General features: G+C 33.7%; 1 protein-coding gene across 1 annotated transcript; it reads right to left on the bottom strand.

Moving 5' to 3' along the window:
- Positions 1-1,545: 1,545 nt before the first annotated feature.
- LOC142639462 (protein SRC2-like) lies at positions 1,546-2,139 on the bottom strand. Its single transcript, XM_075813633.1, has one exon. The coding sequence runs from the start codon at positions 2,137-2,139 to the stop codon at positions 1,546-1,548; it is 594 nt and encodes a 197-aa protein (XP_075669748.1).
- Positions 2,140-13,881: the final 11,742 nt, after the last annotated feature.

Here is a 13,881-nt window from a genome sequence, read left to right as displayed (position 1 = left end):
TATAAAGCCAACATAAAACATAATTGTAAATCACAACTTTACAAAAACTATAGAAGTTAACAAATGAATCAATATCTCACACTTTTAAAACTTTAGGGATTAATAATGCTCATTTCAAACTTCAGAGACTAATAGTGCAAAATGTGTAAACTTTAGGGACTAATAGTGTAGTTTTGCAAAAAAAAAAAAAAAAAACTTGTTAAGACTATTTGTACCAACTTCCCTAAAATTTGTTTCTCTTTTACTTTTTTTTTTTCACTCGGATCAAATTTCTTATTTTAAACCATATTTAATTTAAATATTATTATTTTTATTTATTTTTAGACAAACTATGTATTTAGTCCCTATTTTTTACACCTTATTTTAATTTGGTTCCTAACTTTTCATTTGTATTAATTTGGTCCTTAACTTTTTAGTATCTTGTCAATTTAGTCATTGTCATTATCTCTTGGATAAAAATTGCAGACGTGGCAAACAACCAAAATATGAAATTAGTTTATTGTCACATCAACAAAAACTAATTTTTATTTTGGTTGCTAGTCATATCAGGAATTTCCATCTAAGAGATAATAGTATGGACTAAATTAACTTGACACTTAATAGTTAGAGATCAAATTGATACAATTGAAAAGTTAGAGACCAAAATAAGGACCAAATATGCAATTTACCATTTATTTTTATTATTTTTTTCATTTTACTCAATTAAAGTTACGAAGATTGTATACAATAAACAAAATGTTTAGAGAATGAACTTTGCTCCCTAAAGATAGAGAATAACTATAGCTAAAACTCATCTTAGGAGGGAAATGGGTAAGCTGATGCAGTAGGTTTTTGAATTTTTTTTTTGTTTCGTTTTTTGTTTTGTTTTGGTTACCTATATTCACCCATTACTCTATTTTAGTTAATCATGCTCTAACCCATAATAGTTAAGGCCATGCGTAATTAAACATGACATTGGCCTTTAATATACATAAGATCATGGGACAATACTTTGCATGCTTAAATTGGAAGAACACTTGTTCACACGTATGATATGATTCTCACATATAGTAGAAGCTTAGGTAGTAGGTAAAAAAGAAAACAAACTCTCATTTTGACAGACTCAAAAACACGATCATTTCCCTGCTCACTCACACTCTCTCAAAATCATCCCCCAAACAAAAACAAACAAGAGAAGCACTAATAAACTTAGTACAAAATTAAGATACTTTTGATAGTTTATTTACAAAGTCACATACATATACAAAAACTGCCAACACATAACAATAACATAACACTAGTAAGGAATAAACTTATTTCACACAGTTTTACGCATACCCCTAAAAGTAATCGAAAATCGTGACTTCACAAGGAAAGTGTGATTTTCAATCACAATTTCATATGCTTATGGAGTGGATGTAAAACAATTTGCAACTTGATTAGTACTCAAGACATTCTAAGAAAGACTAAATGAAACAGCAGAAGACTAATAAATTACTACTTTATTACTTCTTCTTCTTCTTCATATTCTTATTAGATAGATCTTATAACCCTTTAATTAGATCCCTACACTTCCTTGACCAGTTGACCAAACCCAGCTTCAGAATCAACTTCATCTTCATTATCAGCGGGATTCAGAGCAGAGTCAGCAGCTTGGGCAACCCCAAGTGATACACCCACTGAAGTCAGTGCCGCTGTTATCTCTTCCCCAAACGCCTTGACCAGTTGACCAAACCCAGCTACTGTGCCGCTAGGCTCCGGTGAAGCAGAACCAGCAGGCGGGTATTCTTCGGTCCTCCCGACCTTATAAGAAAAATTTAGTGTTCCTTGGGTCTTCCCATCTGAGCTCAAAGCATTTTTAGTCACTTGCTTTTCAGCTACTGCGTTAGCCTCAGCCTCATCAAAACCATCTAGCAGTTCCACAATGGGCACACGAACTACACCTATTTCTTTGTTCGGAACACCGTGAGATATCCGGTGTGACATGAGCTTAACAACGAGAACAAGGGAGTTCTCCTTGGCTTTGGCGACGTCGATGTAGAGCTTAACGTGGAAGTTCCATGTGGGGTTTGAACCAAGTTCTGAGTGTGGTGATTTTTGCACGGGGGTAAGGGCCTTGTTCTGGCTGTCGCAAATAGAAACTTCGGCATAAGGCTTCATTGTTGTCATACTATTTACGTTCGTCAATCCTTTGGCTGACGATATTACAAGTTCTAAAGCTCTGCAACCCATAACTTGTTGCTTTTGGAGAGACTCTAGCTTGGGCGAGTAAATGTGTGTTCTGGTCTTATATTGCGATGTAAGGTGGTTAATGATCATCATACTTTATAATAGCGCATGGGTGCACTTGTTGAGAAAAAGATAAGGACAAAAGTTGTGGCACATAAGTTAATGTACACAGATTTGCACATGCATCTCAAGACAATTTAACCTGTGACTTGAAATCATAATTTTAAACTTAAAAATCATAATTTCAAATTACGAATTTTGTTATTTGGGACATGCATGCAAAACTGTGTGAATTAAAATGTGTGTAATAAATATCACTTAAAAGATAAAAGGTAGTATTTACTATTTATTATACACCATGTTACACACACAGATACACAAGAATTTCTAATTTTGAACTAAAATCGTGAGTTGAAAACACGATTTCAGTTAAAAAAATGTGTGTATGACAAAGTATGTGCAGTAGTTGTTATCCAAAGGCTAAACTAGGAAGATGCATCAATGAGAAAAAATTCACTTTTTTTTTCCTATATAAAATTTATAAAAATATTTCATAGATCAATGTTCTCAAGGAATCCGTAAACTTTTCTCTTTTAGCATTGTATTATTCTCAAGGAATCCATAAAAATATTTCTATGCATTCCTACTTTTTGCTGAAAAATGGTGGGTCCTGTGTACTGTTCACGGGACCACAAATACGGAATTCAGCAAATTTTCATTTAAAACTGGATCTCACGAAACTATTCACACATTTAAAAATTATTTTGTTACAGTATTTTCAGTTTTCAGCAATAAGCAGTATCCAAACAGACCTTAAGTAAGATTTAAAAAGTGATAATAGATCAAGGGCATATATGAAACTTTATTTGTTTTTTGGATTTTAGTTTTCCTTGTCGGTGTCACTACCCTTATTTTATTATGCACGTTCTAGCTCAAAAAATTAGAGCAATGCTAAAGACATTAAAAATTTTACAACTTTTGTCACAACTCGCTATGTGGCGAGTTGTGAGTAATAGAGATAAAATGGTGGGTCTACACCTCCAACACTTATAACTTACCATGTGTTGAGTTGTGGCAAAAATTGTGAGGTTTTATTTTGTTTTATTTTTTATGTCCTAGCATTTTCCAGAAAATTAATGATAAAGCCCCGAGATTTTTTTTTTTCTTTGAAAACAATAAAGCCCTTAAGCCCCGAGTTTGGAGTTTGGACCCTCAATGACTAAACAATAAACAGACCCACATGTTTCCCTTTCTCATTGGAAAATTATTAGGCCTAGTCTACAACGTCAGCTTGCTGACATCATTAGATAGTTCAGGCCAATAAAAACACAACAAGCGGAATAGAATGTTGACACCACTAAAACTGTCTTCTAGTAACACCTAAAATGTTGGCATCGTGGTATCTAAAAAAATTCTTATTTTAAACGCTCAAAACTTATTTTATTTATTTTACTATCTCATTTTATAACTTATCAGACATTACAGTTTTTATTTTTCAACTCTATTCATTTATTTATTCATTTCTCTCTCTTCCTCCCCAGTAGTTTGTATATATACAAACTTATTGCTATTTTTTTTTTTCCAATAACACCCCGAATAAAGCATGTATTGGGTAAAATAGCAATTATTTGGGGTAAGGAAAGGTTTTGCTGAGTACTTGTATGCAACAATTGCTACATATAGGGGTATGTGGCAGCAAAAAGAAAGAAACGTGTTCAAGGGTCATGTGTCATGCACATGACTAGGTGGACTTTAGACACTTGTTCCTTTCTTTTTGCTGCCACATACCCCTTTATTTAGCAATTGCTGTATACAACAAAACATTTCCCTTTGGGGTAATGCTCAAGGATGTTAAGGTCTTCAAAGGATTTGGATTTGGTGTAGGTGCAATTACCCCACTTTCTCTCACATTAATATTTCACCACTTCTATTTTTTGAACTTTTTTTAAAAAAATTTTATTCAATAGTTGAGATTGAAAGTAGATTTTTTTTAACTCTCAATCTCAACCATCTAATGTTATTACATTAGGTGCAATACCTAGATATTGCACTTAATTTCAATCTATCTTGGAAATGTCTAGTAATGTCTTAGTTAAAGTAGCGGCCTAGTTAGTTGTTTTCAAATATTTTTCGAAAAATCAAGTTAAAAATAAAAGAACAAAATCTTGATTTATCAAATAACTTTGGGAAAAAAAAACTTTTCTTTTGTATAATGCCAAAAAACACAAGAGCTGTTCTAGTGTAAGTCTTACTGATTTATCAAATAAAAAGCTCTAGTGCAAAAAAAAAAAAAAAAAAAAAATCTTGTTCACATAATGATTTAGTTTCATATTATGACTAGTATCAATCTTTCCTTAAATTTTGGTTTTTAATATGACCTAAATCTTGAAGTCCTAAATCTTGGAGCTTTGACCTTTGCGTAAATGATTGTATATTGATATGCAAAATAATTCCAAAGAGAGAAAATTTACTTCTCAGAAATATAAAAATCAAACAAAAGATAAAAGAAAATAATTTGACCTGTAATTAAGTACATTTGGTCACATTTCCTTCTACTTTCCTCTTCTCAAATTTTTCTTTGTTCCAAACATATCCTTAGGTGTCTCGGGCTCGTTATACTTTGAAAATCTTAAGAATGTTATTGGAAGATCTTGTACGTAGAGATAGACACAAGGCATTGTTCCATTCATGTAAAGAGAGTAAACCAATTAATGCCCTTTCCAATCTCAAAAAGAAGAAGAAGAAGAAAATAACATATTGTTAAGTCATTGTTTCTTATTGGCTTAATTGCATGCCAAATTTTCTTGTAATTTATGTTTGATTTCTTTGGGGAATATTTGTAATTGGGTAGAAGTACTTAAGCCCTGGACAAAGTGCTGTGAAGATGGAATCGCACCTATAGGATGCATGCTAGGCCACAAAATGGACATGTGGCAGATAAAGAAGATATCTTTTTCCTACGCAAGTTGCGACATGCTCAAGGATAGAGCCTAGCAGGTCACTCTTATCAACTTTGAAAACTCACTAAGTGCATAAAAAACACTTGTGAATGTTTAGACTTCCAAATACAAAGTTTCCAATATAAGCTTATATTCAAACAATATATGTGCGGAATATGAAATATAAGTAATACCCAAATTAGTAGACTACTCTAAGCATTAATTAATCACAATTAGCAGAAATTAAAAGCTAAGAGTAAGGAAAAGAGAGATGCAAACACAAGATAACACTGACACGTGTTATCGAAAAGGAAACCGAAGAACTCGGCTAAAAACATCTCTGTCGCCCTCCAAGCGGTAAATAATCCACTAGAAAACCAGTTGGAATACATGAATAGCAATAGACCCTCCAAACCTAATCTACCCAATGCACCTAAGCCCTTCAAGTTTCTTGCTCCAACAAGGTTACACCGAACCGTGTCTTCTCTAATTTTTCGAATCACGCAATTAGCCCATTGCATCAACCAATATGAATTAGTTCTCTCTTAAACTGCTTCCCAAACACCATGAACCTTCTCACTACTTTGAATTTGGTGAGGTAAGGATTTGGTTTATAATCCTCTCATAGGTATGACAGTGGAGAAGGTGAGAGTAGAGGAATTTGGAGAATCAAGTGTATAAGTTTGTGGATGAATCAATCTTGTTTTTCTCTAGGGTTTCTCTCTCAAAATTCTCTTTAAAAGCTCTCTACATTTCGTGGGTATAGTAGAGTATGAGATAGAATGTGAAAAGTCACTTTTCAGCAAAATAGGGTGCACTGGCGAGTCACTCGTGATTGGGATGAGTCACGAGTTCTAGTCGCCAGTTACTAGACTAGGTTAGACTGTACTTTTTAACCTGTAGTGATCCAGCTGGCCTGACTCTTCATTTTCCTGCATGCTTCACACGTGTGCTTCATTTTGACGAGTCACCACTCGTGAGTCAGTTGCGAGTCACCTTCTTATTGCACACTCTTGTTTGCGGGTCTCACGTGAGTCCCACAGCAAAGGAGCTTATTTGTACCTTATTCTTCACATTGTTTTCGCTCATAAAGCTAATGTCAGGTATTGTTTTTAGTCAAAAAGCTACTTTTTGTGAGTCTCACTTTATGTTTTTTCTCACCTTTTGCTTAGTGCGAGTCCCACTTTACCTTTTCTTTTTTTCTTTTTTTGCTAAGTACTTTTAGAGAGAAAAAAAAGGCTTAATCTATTTCGCTTTTACGTTTTATCTATAATATTTCAATTAAAAAAAAAAAAAGACTAGATAAGATGATCCCAAACAAAAAATGCTTACTCACATCACTTGAGGAGTCAAAAGGAAAACATGGCTCTATTATAATCGATCCATTGTTTGCTTTGTTTGTTGTTATTTAGGGGCTGTTTGAGTGAAAAAAATGTTCACTCATCACTCATCACTGAAATATCATCACTCATCACTTTATAACTCATCACTTATTACTGAAAATTTCACAACTTCCTTCGGTGGCATGTTTGGCACTTGCTTCCAACTTTTGATAACTCAAAAACTTTAACTTTTTGTGGGACCCACTGCCTGAGCACCATGTTAGGCTCACGGTTTGCCTACCCGTGTATACATTCAAGGCAAACCAATTTCACCTCTTTTTTCCCAACTACGCCGACGCCACCGATGCAGCTTTGGCTTTGTTCCTCCTTCCTCATCATTGAAATCTAACCTACAAACAACTGCTTCGATGCTTGAACTCGTCATTATTCACTGTATCCTAGTCCAATTCTTACCCCCTTCGAGTTCCAATCACCATTGTTCCAACTTAGGTATGTCTTTTTCTTGATTCAATTTTGTTTTTTTTTTTTTTTTGATGTCGTAGATGTTATTGTCTCGGTAGGTGGTACATTTGGCTCTGTTCATACAATTGGGTCTCTGTAGGTGGTTTGCAGGTTCCGTGTCGTCGTTGTCCTTCTCCGGTTTGAGATGGGGTTGCCGCAGGTTGGATCAGATCAGATGTGTCACTAGAAGTGGCTAGGTTGAGGGGTTTACTCTGAAGATGGAGCTGTGATGAGGAAAAGAAGAAACATGGGATATGTTGGGCTGTGCAGATGGGTTTGGTCTGGTATGAAAGAGAGCAGTTGGGAGTAAAAGCTAAACACTGAGGGTATGTTTGGTTGGGGTAAAAACAAGAAGGATGGAAAATAGGGAGAGGAAAATAGGGTGGAAAATAGCATTTTTCACTGTTTGGTTCAGGAGAGAAAACAAGAAAGACAGAAAATGGGGAGGAAAATAATCTCTCTAGGCCCACATTTTTTTATCCTCCCAATTTGAGAGGAAAATGGAGAGGAAAAGATGATGAATGATGTAATTTACACAAATACTCTCACTTTGTTGCACTCACCTACCCCTTTCACTTTATACAAGGACATAATAGTTAATTTATATAAACTATATTTTCCATCCTTCCTTTTTTCTCTCCAACCAAACAAAAAAGTTTTTCACCCTTCTACTTTTTCACCCCTCCAACCAAACATACATGAAGGAAAACCAAATCTTTTCTATCCTCTCACTTTTCCATCCTCCCACTAATTTTCCAACCTCCCACTTTTCCACTTCTTCAACCAAACGGACCCTGAAAGAGAAAAGAAAGAGAGAAAAGAAGAGAGAGAGAGAAGTAGGCGTGAAGAGAAGAAGAAAGAAAGAAAAAAGAAAAAAGAAAAAGGAGAAACAGAGAAGCAGTTGTGAAGAAGAAGAAGAAGAAAGAGAGCTGGTGATTGGACAAGACACTGAACAGTGGGTCCCATTTGTTGCTAAAAATTATGAAAAATGCCATCTCACTCTATTCTCTGTTTTCAGAAACTCCCAAATTGTGTTTTTAATTTTGGTATCTCGTCACTCAAAAACTAGATTATTGAGTGATGGAAACATCACTGAGTAAGCAAAGCCAAACAAGTTCCTTATGGTGGGGTCTATGGTATTTTGGGTTATGGGTGATGAAAACCCAGTGATGAGTTGTGGAAAACTTGAAATGCAAATAACCCTTTAGCATAGTTGAAATTTGCAAATTAAGAACATAGGCTCATTATTCTCCCTTGTCAGCATTCTGCTAATTGGTTCCACATTTTTCTTGCTCCAGCCACCTTGTCAATAAGTTTATCAAGAGATGGACCATATGATCGTCATTGATAATTTTTAAACTTAAATCAACTCAATAATTTTGCCTCCACTATCCAATGCGGTGAAAAATTTGGCCAGGGAAGAGAAAGCTACTTTTATCATATATTTGTTAGTCATTGTTTTGTCTCGTCCCCCAAGCCCAGCCGTTATCCTCTCCTCAGTAGTCAGTACTGATTATAAAAAGACCTCTTTTTCTCATTTGATAGAAGAAACATTTCCACGTGCATGCCATGGACAGCTTCCAATCACAGTCGAGCCATGTTTTCCTTTGTCATTGGAAAAAAGTATTAGCTAGGCCCGGATTACAACGTTAGCAAACTGACATTATCATGCTGACATCGTTTAAATTATAGACAGTATCAGTCCAAAATAATTGAAAGACGACAAGAAGTTAGATACAAATACTGTCATATCATTTAAACGGTCCAGATCAGTAATAACATCTAAGAGCATTTGCATCAGCTCATGCAAAATTTTCTTCTATTTTACACTAAAAAACTTACTTTTTTTATTTTACACATCCACTTTTACAAAACACTCACATCAGTTGGTTTATTATACACGTTTGCTCAAATAAAATATTTATTTCCTTCCCACCTCTCTCTCACAGACTCAACACAACCCGGCATAGCCACCGTCGACGTCTCCGGCCTCCAATCACACCGGAATCCAAAGAAAACCAGTAAAAAAAAAAAAAAACCCAATCAAAAAAATCCAACACAACCCGGCACAGCCATCGTCGACGCCTCTAGCCTCCAATCACACCGAAATCCAAAGAAAATCAGAAAAAAAAACCCAATCAAAAAAATCCAACACAACCTGGCACAGCCACCGTCGACGCCTCCGGCCTCCAATCACACCGAAATCCAAAGAAAACCAGAAAAAAAAAACCCAATCAAAAAAATCCAACACAACCCACACGGCCACCGTCATCAGCCACCATCTCTCTCAAGATCGACGCTAGAATTCCAAAGAAAACCAGAACAAAGCAGAGCAGGCCAGAACAAAGCAGAGCAGGCAAGATCGACGCCTCCGGCCTCCAATCACACCGGAATCCAATCACACTCGGCTTGCTCGATCTTGTAGGCGACGGACTCGACTTGCTCCTCGGCAATCGGTGGAAGCTAGAGCAGGCCAGATTGATGAGATGAGAGAAAGGGAGAGCTGTGCGCTGATGAGTCTGATGAAAATGAGAAAGAGAGGAGAAAGAGAGGGAGGTGAATCAGTACAAAAGAGAGAGAAACAATTATTAAAAAATCAAATAAACATGCTACAGTACCCGTGTAAATCTACACGGTACTGTAGGAAGATGGATTTTATACACGAATTTACACCACTGATGTGGGCGTTTTTTCTTCCAAAATGTGTAAAATTAATAGCTTTTTTTTATTTTGCACATTTATACATATTTATACATGTACTGATGTGAATGCTCTAAAGGAGGTCTTTGCATTGAGTATTGGTGTTTAAAATAATGTAGAAGTTGTAGTTTAAAAATTGTTGTAAAAATACTTATTTAAAGTAGTTATAATGTAAAAAATGTATTTGGTACTATATTTCTAACAACATCTTTTTAAAAGTGAAAAAAATATAATTGTGTGTTTAATATGTGTGTGTGTTTTTTTTAAAGTGATAATGTGTAGTCCAATTAGTGGGTTTATAGTTTTTAAAATATTTGCAAAAGTGTAATTGAATAATGTTATTTGAAAACTTAAAACTGGTGAGAAGAGTTTTTTAAATTCAATGTTTAAACACCGTAAAATGAGAAACGTAATTCAAACACTCGTAGAAAACACTCCTACCAAACATGTTATTTTTTTGAGGCTTACAATTTTCAATATTTAAATACTGAAAACTGTTATTCAAACAACCTTACCAAACAGACCCACTGAGATTGAAAGTTGAAAAAACCACTTTCAATTTTAACCATAGAATAAAAAAGAATTAAAAAAAAAGGATAAAGATTAAAAAGTAAAAAACGTGAAAAAATATGTTGTGAGAGGAATGAGAGAGGATCTCAATCCAAAATGTAGCAGCCTTGCCAGTTGTTTCTCATATATTTTTTGAGCCCACATGAATTTAAAATTAGAAAAATCAAGTGAAAAATATAAGCTTTAAGGTTCTCTTGAACAAAAAAAAAAAAAAAATGCTGCTAGAGCCCTCATTTGGTGGACAAAGAACTTTTCTTTTGCATGGTGCCGAAAAAACACCAGCTGCTGCTCTGGTGTGATTTTTAGTTTTTTACTGATTAATTTCTCAAATAAAAAGCTCTAGTGCAATATATATATATATATATATATATATATATATATATATATATATGTATGTATGTATGTATGTATATATTTTTTTCACATAATGATTTAGTATCATTAATTATGATTATTAGTATCAATCTTCCCTTCAATTTTGATTTTTAATATAAACTAAATCAACTATTTATTTGGAGCTTGGAGCCTTATGTAAATGATTGTATATTGATAAATGGAGTTTAAAACTCAGTCATATGTTCATCTACTATATTGATAAATCCGTAATGGTGCAGGAACCAACTTGAATTATGTTCGACTCTAAAACCATTGTTTGGAAATTTAAGTATAGAAAGTTAGTACATAACTACTTGGCAACAAGTCAATAATTCCAAAGAGAACAAATTTACTTCATTCTCAAAAATATATATATAAATAACAAACAAAAGATAAAAGAAAATCATTTGAACTCTAATCAAGTAAATTTTGGTTACATTTATTCCTTCTACTCTCCTCTCCTCACATTTACCTCCAATCCAAATATATCCTTAGGTTTCTTGGGTTCTTTATACTTCGAAAATCTTAAAGAGGGTTATTGGAAGACTTTTCATCTAGAAGTTGGCCTATAAGGAGGGTCTTATACGTAGAAACATGAGGCACTGTCTCATTCATGTAAAGAGAGTAAACCAATGTCCTTTCCAATCTCAACAAATATGAGAACAAAATAACATGTTGTTAGGTTATTGTTGTTTTTTGTTGGCTTAATTCCATGCAAATTTGCTTGTATTTTCTATTCAAGTTTTATATAATTTTGGAGATTATTTGTAATTTGGTAGAAGTACTAAAACCCTAATCAAAGTGCAGTGAAGACGAAGTCACGCCTGTAAGATGTATTTTACACACAGCAAAAAATCTTACCTAATTCTTCATGAGATGAGGTACTGTTTTTGGTATAATTTAAAAAAAAAAAAAAAAAGCTAGGGCCAAGTACTGTTTTTGGTCAAAAAGCTATTATTTAATTGTCTCATTTTATGTTTTTTTTTCATCTTTTTTCTTATTGCGAGTCCTACTTTACTTTTTTTTTTCTTAGTATCTTATCTTTTGTTTATAATACTTTTAGTAAAAAGTTAGATTAGTTGTCTCCAAATAAAAAAATGTTTACACATATCGCTCGAGTGGTCAAAAGGAAAAAATTAAAAAAAAAAAAAATTCCAGCTCTATTTTACATATCAACCCAATATTTGTTTTGTTTGTTGATATTTACATTTCCAATTAATTTCTCAAGTTTTGAAAACCATGTAGCAGAGTTGTCATCTGCAAAGAAAATAGGCTCCTTTTCATCCTAGTAGGGACCATGTGATCTTATTCATTGATAATTTGTTAAAAATTTGGCAATGAGCAGATGACCTGTAAGGCCACTTAAATCAATAATATTGCCTCCACTATCCACTTTTCGAGGAAAAAATGATGGAAAAACAGCTAAAAGTGGCTTTTATCTAGTTATCTTTATGCTTGGTACCATTTTTTTTATTTATTAAATTATGTTTGGTAGCCATTGTTTTGTCTACTCCTCTTCACGTCGTCCCCATATCACCATTTGGCATTTGCCACTAATAATTGAAAAGAGAAAAGACCCACGTAATAAGGTTAGAAACTTAGAATTTTCAAAAAGCAAAAGAACAATAATTAAAATGCCAACAATCCTTTGTAGTGGTTTACCAAAAAAAAAAAAAAAGGAATCTTATGTATTGAGTTGCTAAAAGACTATTGGTATTCACTTGATAAGACTATTGTCCAGCAAAAAAAATAAAAATAAAAAAGGCAAAACTATAATATTAGTTTTTAAAGTTTATAAGTACTATTAGTCTCTGAAGTTTGAATGAACATTATTGGTCTCTAAAGTTTAAAAAATAAGTGTTATTAATCTCTTTGTTTACTTCTGTTAATTTTTTAATTATGTGTTTATCAAAATAATGAGATGTCACTTTTTTTTTTATTAAATTATGTTTGGTAGCCATTGTTTTGTCTACTCCTCTTCACGTCGTCCCCATATCACAATTTGGCATTTGCCACTAATAATTGAAAAGAGAAAAGACCCACGTAATAAGGTTAGAAACTTAGAATTTTCAAAAAGCAAAAGAACAATAATTAAAAAGCCAACAATCCTTTGTAGTGGTTTACCAAAGAAAAATGGAATCTTATGTATTGAGTTGCTAAAAGACTATTGGTATTCACTTGATAAGACTATTGTTCAGCAAAAAAAAAAAAAAAAGAAGGTGAAACTACAATATTAGTTTCTATAGTTTATAAGTACTATTAGTCCCTAAAGTTTGAAATGAACATTATTAGTCTCTAAAGTTTAAAAAATAAGTGCTATTAATCTCTCTGTTTACTTCTGTTAATTTTTTAATTATGTGTTTAACAGAATAATGAGATGTCACTTTTTAAATGACTTGATCTTATTTTATACTAAAAAAATGAAAAATCAGTAAAAATTTTGACCCAAAAGAAAGCTTGGGAAACTTAGGACATAGGCCTCTAGTTCGTGACAAAGTTCCTTCTAAATGTGTCTGTCAATGGTAATTTCTCCACCAAGGATGCTTGGGAATGTGTAAAGTTGATTTATTCAACTATGTGTTGGTTTTATTCTGTACCAAATTTGTTCATAATTCAACATTTAGAAACCCTGTATTTAGGTGGGAATAATGTAAGGGTTGTGTGTGAGAGAGTGTGAAGATTTGATCAAGAGTGTGCAATAAGAAGATGATTCACGACTGACTTGCGAGTAGTGACTCACCAAAATGAAGCACACATGTAAAGCATGCAGGAAGATGAAAAGTCAGGACAACTAGGTCACTATAGAACAAAAAGTACAGTCTGGCTAAGTTTGGTAACTTGGGACTGGAATTCGCGACTCATCCGAATCGTGAGTGACTCACCAGTGCACCCTATTTTGCTGAAAAGTGACATTTCACATTCCATCTCATAACCTACTATAAATACCCTTATATCTACGAAATATATAGAAGAAGAAGAGAGAATTTTGAGAGAGAAACCCTAGAGAAAAGCAAGATTGATTCATCCAAAATCTTACACATTTGATTCTCCAAATTCCTCTTTTCTCACCCTCTCTATTGCATATCCATGAGAGGATTATAAACCAAATTCTTACCTCACCAAATTCAAAATAGTGAGAAGGTTCTTGGTGTTTGACAAGCAGTTCAAGAGAGAACTTAGTTCAAGAGGGATCTGAAAAGTTAAAGAAGACACGGTTCGGCGTAACTTTGTTGGAGCAAGAAGCT

This window comes from Castanea sativa, chromosome 6, assembly GCF_040712315.1.
Source record: "Castanea sativa cultivar Marrone di Chiusa Pesio chromosome 6, ASM4071231v1".
NCBI lineage: Eukaryota > Viridiplantae > Streptophyta > Magnoliopsida > Fagales > Fagaceae > Castanea > Castanea sativa.
This window is presented reverse-complemented; position numbering and strand designations above follow the sequence as displayed.